This window comes from Microchirus variegatus (genome assembly GCF_963457635.1).
Source record: "Microchirus variegatus genome assembly, chromosome: 10".
Classification (NCBI taxonomy): Eukaryota; Metazoa; Chordata; class Actinopteri; order Pleuronectiformes; family Soleidae; genus Microchirus; species Microchirus variegatus.
Window position 1 is genome coordinate 12237103 of NC_139811.1, and position 6000 is coordinate 12243102.

A 6000-nucleotide genomic window follows, 5' to 3' on the forward strand; every position below is an offset into this window, starting at 1 on the left:
ACAATAAACTGGCCCACATTCTGAACTATGAGTTCATGAATTTTGGAAAATGATGAAGTTAAGTTCCCCACTTATATCGGTAAAATAATGGCAAAAAGATACTCATGAGAAATGGGCTGTTAGCTACATAAAAGTCAATAAAAATAATCCTCTGCGTTCACTTTGTCGCCATCAATTCCGTGACATCATTTTCACGAACTCTGTAGAGAGAATGGAGAAAACATTTGTTACACACAGCTCCTGTAGGTAAACTATAAACTGTATATAATTGATTTAACCGTTTGAACAATAACAATTTTACAATTTCAGTGAAATGAGTAAGAAATTGAACAAATCAATAAACTAAGTGAGGATTAACAGGAACTTTGCACTTGTATCTCACCCTCAAAGTCGACCGTTCCGTCTCCATTGTTGTCCGCTTCTCTGACCACAGCTTCAATTTCCCTTTTGCTGGTTTGCTCACCTAATAACTTGACCATGGCGTGTTTCAGCTCTTCAGAAGTGATGCTGCCATCACCATCAATGTCAAACTGATGGGGGGGGGGAGTACAAAAACAGTAAGTGTTGCAATCACAAAGTGTTACCTTTTACAGTAGACATGTTCATTTAATGTCCACTGAGGGGAGCCAAAAACCAAAAAGACATACCTCACACTTGAAAATGATCTATCGATCTATCTATCTATCTATCTATCTATCTATCTATCTATCTATCTATCTATCTATCTATCTATCTATCTATCTATCTATCTATCTATCTATCTATCTATCTATCTATCTATCTATCTATCTATCTATCTATCTATCTATCTATCTATCTATCTATCTATCTATCTATCTATCGTAAATAAAGAGTTCCTTGAATCTGAGTAATATTTTAGTATTTTGAAAAGGCAAAAATACTTTATTCTGATACATTTATTTGTTGGGTATTTGGGGATTTATTTTGAAATAAATTTCACACATTCACAGCTTGATCACCATAAATAAGAGTCGGGTTCGGATTCACTTATTTACTTATTATTTAGCAGTATTTACACTCTGTGTCCTGTCTCTGATGTGGATCTGGCCACAGCACCTCACCCACATCACAAGTGACATTCTTTCTGTTAAGGGTAAGAAAAACACCATGTATTTTCTATAGTAGTTTAGTTTTCACACACAGACATATATGGTGCGCAGCTGGCGGCGGAAAGCTGAAAACAAAATGTGGTTTGTAAGTTAAGTTTCGAAGCTCGGGTATCACTTTTGGAAGCGTTTGTTTTGCAAGAGAGATGTAAAATGGTTGTGGGTTTGGTTTTGTGTGTGAAAAACAGGGCACTTTCAGGAAAGGTCTCTCTTTTTTTTTTTTTTTTTTTTTGCATAAGAGAAAAAGTGTATGCTCACCTCTTTGAAGGCTTCTTTAAGTTCCTTTAACCCAATCATGCCTGCAGTTTCAGCCAGAAGCTTCGGGCTCATGAGTTCCACAAAATCCTCAAAGTCCACCCGTCCTCCTACTGTAATATAATATAATATAATATAATATAATATAATATAATATAATATAATATAATATAATATAATATAATATAATATAATATAATATAATATTATATAATATGATATAATATGATATAATATGATATAATATAATATAATATATATTCTAAGTTATAGAAAGTGAAACAGTTTTATTTTAATTTCTTCTATAGTGAGCCATGTGACCATTTATTTTTTTCTACACATATGCAAACACAGGACACAGAATCTGCACAAACACCTGTTTCCTGAAGCACTCATGTGTTACATTTAAATGTGTGTGTGTGTGTGTGTGTGTGACAGATAACTCACGGTTCATGTTGATGTTTTGGCTCAGTTCGATGAGCTCCATTTCCGTTGGCATATAACCCATGGTCCTCATGAGGTTGCCCAGATCTTTACAGCTTATAAAACCATCCTTGTCTTTATCGAACTCCACAAACGCTTCGCGTAACTCTGGAGAACATGCAGACATATGCAGGGAAACAAAAGTAAAAAAAAAAAATCATCATATACAGCAAACATAATTATTACACCTTACAGCATAAAAACTTGAATTACCTTCTATTTCTTCATTGGTAAGAGCTCTTGTCTGCAAAATAGTGATACACATGTGTCATTCTTTGCATCATAGTTTATAAAAAAAAAGATGTATAAATATTAAATGCACCATACATACATAAATATTAAAAGTGCATTTACAACATTAAAAGAGAGTCACACATATGTGCAGCTCACGGGCTTATCATCAGTGTGCAAACGCAACTGGCAGGGATTTTGAATGTCATTCATTTATAATAATAATAATAATAATAATAATAACATTTATGACAATAAACTTTATGATAGCACCTTTCATACAAGAATTGCACAATAAAAGGAAAGTAAAATTAAGAAAGCAACTACAACAATAAAACACAACACAGGGTGGAATGACAAAGAAAAGTCTAAAGTAAATATATGTGTATATATATATATATATATATATATATATATATATATATATATATATATATATATATATATATATAAAACACTATATATAGAACACAAACATACACAGACTTTATGCTAAGCCGCCTTAAGTAAGTAGTTGTTGGTGGTTCAGAAAAAATCTTATCAAACAGGCCACTTATGATATACTGTATCATGAGAGTGTGTTTATGAATAGTTCAACTAAAAGAAGTGCATATATATATATATATATATATAGATCCAAAAAAACATCAGAATGAATGAATGTCTCCAGAATGAGAATAGATGATGATGGCATTAACATTATCACACATACAAATCATTAATTTCAGACAGCTAAAGGCATGCAAATATTAAACAGTATGAGGTAAAAAAAAGTACTCTCTCTTACGTGTCTCCTCGTTCCTCCTCTGAGAAAGATACAGGCTTGTTTGAGACTCATGATGACAGTAAATATCCTGAGCTGATTTTTGTGAAGTTTGTGAATCAAACATGCAGCGTTGTGTGTTCTTGTGTCATTTGTTTTCTTGTTTTTAGAGCGAGTATGTGAGCAGGTTTGAGTGTGCGTCTCTCTGAGTGCGTGTGTGTATAAACCGTGATCAGTGGTGATGCCAGAGATGAGGGATGAGATCTCATGGATTATCTTTGAGGCTTTGGTCTGGAAAAGAAAAAAAAAAAAAAAAGGCTTAAATGCTGCATGTGCAGACACACAATTTCATAGTCAGAGTCAAAGATTAGAGTTGTTTTGAGGACGGAAATATCAGAATGTCACGCATAAAGGGGAATATCATGTATATGCATTTTGACATTTAGATTTAGAAAAAAAGATTAAAGGTGTAAATATGTTAGCATGTTTTTATTTCTTTTTTACTTTTAATATGATTATAATCAAGGCTTTGTAAGACTTACCATTGTTTTTTTTTGTTTTTTTTTACAAAATAAAGGAAAAAAGGAAAAAATAAATCAATATGGACTTTATAATTCATTAAATATAAATATATTTTTTAAGAATATTATTAATAAAAAAATAAATAAAAAACAAGTGAAGTGTGCATCACCATCCATCACATAACCTTAAATGGTAAAGCAAATGTTTTGTGATTCTCGAAACAACATGGCAGCATCACATTCATGGTTGCGTGGTGAAAAATTCATTTCAAATGTTGTGTTCTTCGTCGTGCTGCATGTAAACGGACAAGCGTGATCTGACCTCCTGCTCCTGCTGCGGAGCATACACCGCAAATCACTTTTTACATAACACCATTGATCCTATTTACAGTATATACTGCACATTACATGACATAGAGGCGGATCAAATTCAATTATTGTCCCTTTTACATATGTATGAGAAAGGAATCCAAATAATGTTTAGCCAGCGCGGCATTTCACCCAGTGTTATATCAATATCTGCATTATTGCATAATATGATTTATTAATTTAAAGAGACTTTAAGAAATATAACAACCAACCCTTCAGTGTAAACGGTGCCTGTAAAGATAAAAGTGTTTGGTGGGAGATGTTGGTTATTATAGTTCTTTGACAAATATATATATTATAGTTACATGTGACCTCAGTGTGAAAAAAGTGTCATTTTGTCTTGACTGAGGTGTTTCTTAGAGACATATCCTCGTAGCTTACTGCTGTAAAGTGTTGTTAACACAGGCCTGGTGACCCATGTGAAACTAAGGAAGCACTACAATAAGTTAAAAAAAAAAAAGATTACATGTGCACTGTACAGATAAACTACATTTCCATTACATTTTATCATTTCACAGAACTGTGTGTGGAAACAGCAGGTTTTGTAAAGATAAAGCCAAAAACATTAGCTCCTCCCTCATTAAATGACAATGCAAATCAAGACTTCACATTATACTTAACCTCCCACTGACTGGCTGCCTTATTTACAAGCTATAGTGTTGACATCTATAATCTGAGGATGGACAATCTATGTGTTCTGCTGACATTGCTCTGTCTGCCCTGTGAGTTACTTAATGCTATTTAATACTCTTAATATAAAAAAGAAGAATTATTATCTATTGTGACCGTTTTTCTGATTTCTATTTTTTTTTAGGTGTTAATGGTCAGTCAATGGAGTCTATTCCCTCCAATTCAGTGCTGAAATCACCCCAGGAATCACTCAGTCTATCCTGCAGAGGAAATGGATTTACTTTCAGTCAGCATGGCATGCACTGGATCAGAAAACCTGTAGGAAAAGGACTGGAATGGTTGGGGCTCATTTACAATGATGCAAGTAAAACCGTTTATGCCAGCAGTGTGCAAGGAAGAATTCAAATCACCAGAGAAAATAGCAACAGCATGGTGTATCTGAAACTGTCCAACCTGAAGCCAGAAGACACTGCAGTGTATTACTGTGCTAGAGAGGCAATGATCGTGATTGCACAGGCTAGGCGGCAAGTAAACTACCGTGCGTATTACGATTTAACACACGATGAGGTAACACACAATGATACAAACCATCAGTAGACATGAACAAAAACCCCTCAGTGCCTGAACACTTGTAACGTGAATCCACCAGAGGAGGAGCCTTCAGACCACTGATGATTTCACACCAGATTACAGTCCTATGTCACCATTCAGTTCGTTGTTAAAACAATGTTGTAATGAACATACAGTAGTTCAGAAAAACAACAACTAAAAAAAACATACATCTCCAAGTATTAAGGGTGACCTACCCTTACACATGAACAGCAGCCATGATGAGAATTAGCTGCTGTGAAAAAGTTCTCTTACCCCAGGTTTATTTAAGACATGCTTGACCATCACATACACATGTGGTCGGAGTTCAATGGATTCACAGTTTGCTCATTTATAAGCTCAACTTCCAGTCACATTATTCCAATTCAAATGCCAAAGGTCTCAGATTTTGACAGATATAAAAACAACAAAGCTGATGGTGTCCCAAAATGTTTGGCCAGTACATTTAAAAATAAAAACATAAAAATAAATTCACATGGTGATTTAATAGCAATGGTGTAATTTAAAAGCGCTCAATTTGGCAAATATTCTATAAATAAATTATTGTTTGCGTATCATTTTCTGTAACATTTAGATATCGGACAAATGGTTGTTTCCCTTTTTAATTTTTCTTCAATCTTAAATTATGTTCTCATTTACCTCAGCTGTGAATTACTGCCTCAATGAAACCAAAAGAGACAGTTCAGAAGAAATAAATGAGAAAAAGAATACATTTTTTTTTAGAAACAGTAGAATAAAAACAAAAACAAATAACCTAATCGAGAAAGACTCATTTTATCACATGGAAATTAAACAATAAAACAGGTTTTGGTAGCCAAAAACATAAGCTCCTCCCTCATTAAATGACAATGCAAATCAAGACTTCACATATACTTAACCTCCCACTGACTGGCTGCCTTATTTACAAGCTATAGTGTTGACATCTATAATCTGAGGATGGACAATCTATGTGTTCTGCTGACATTGCTCTGTCTGCCCTGTGAGTTACTTAATGCTATTTAATACTCTTAAT

At 33.8% G+C, this 6000-nt stretch overlaps 1 protein-coding gene across 1 annotated transcript; it reads right to left on the minus strand.

The window, feature by feature from the left end:
* Positions 1–171: 171 nt before the first annotated feature.
* Positions 172–2934, minus strand: LOC310933182 (calcium-binding protein 5-like; the record flags this gene model as incomplete). The annotated part of the gene is made up of 6 exons (XM_083896607.1): positions 172–200; positions 383–530; positions 1386–1495; positions 1830–1973; positions 2079–2109; positions 2884–2934. The coding sequence occupies 6 exons, from the start codon at positions 2932–2934 to the stop codon at positions 172–174; spliced, it is 513 nt and encodes a 170-aa protein (XP_083752733.1).
* Positions 2935–6000: the final 3066 nt, after the last annotated feature.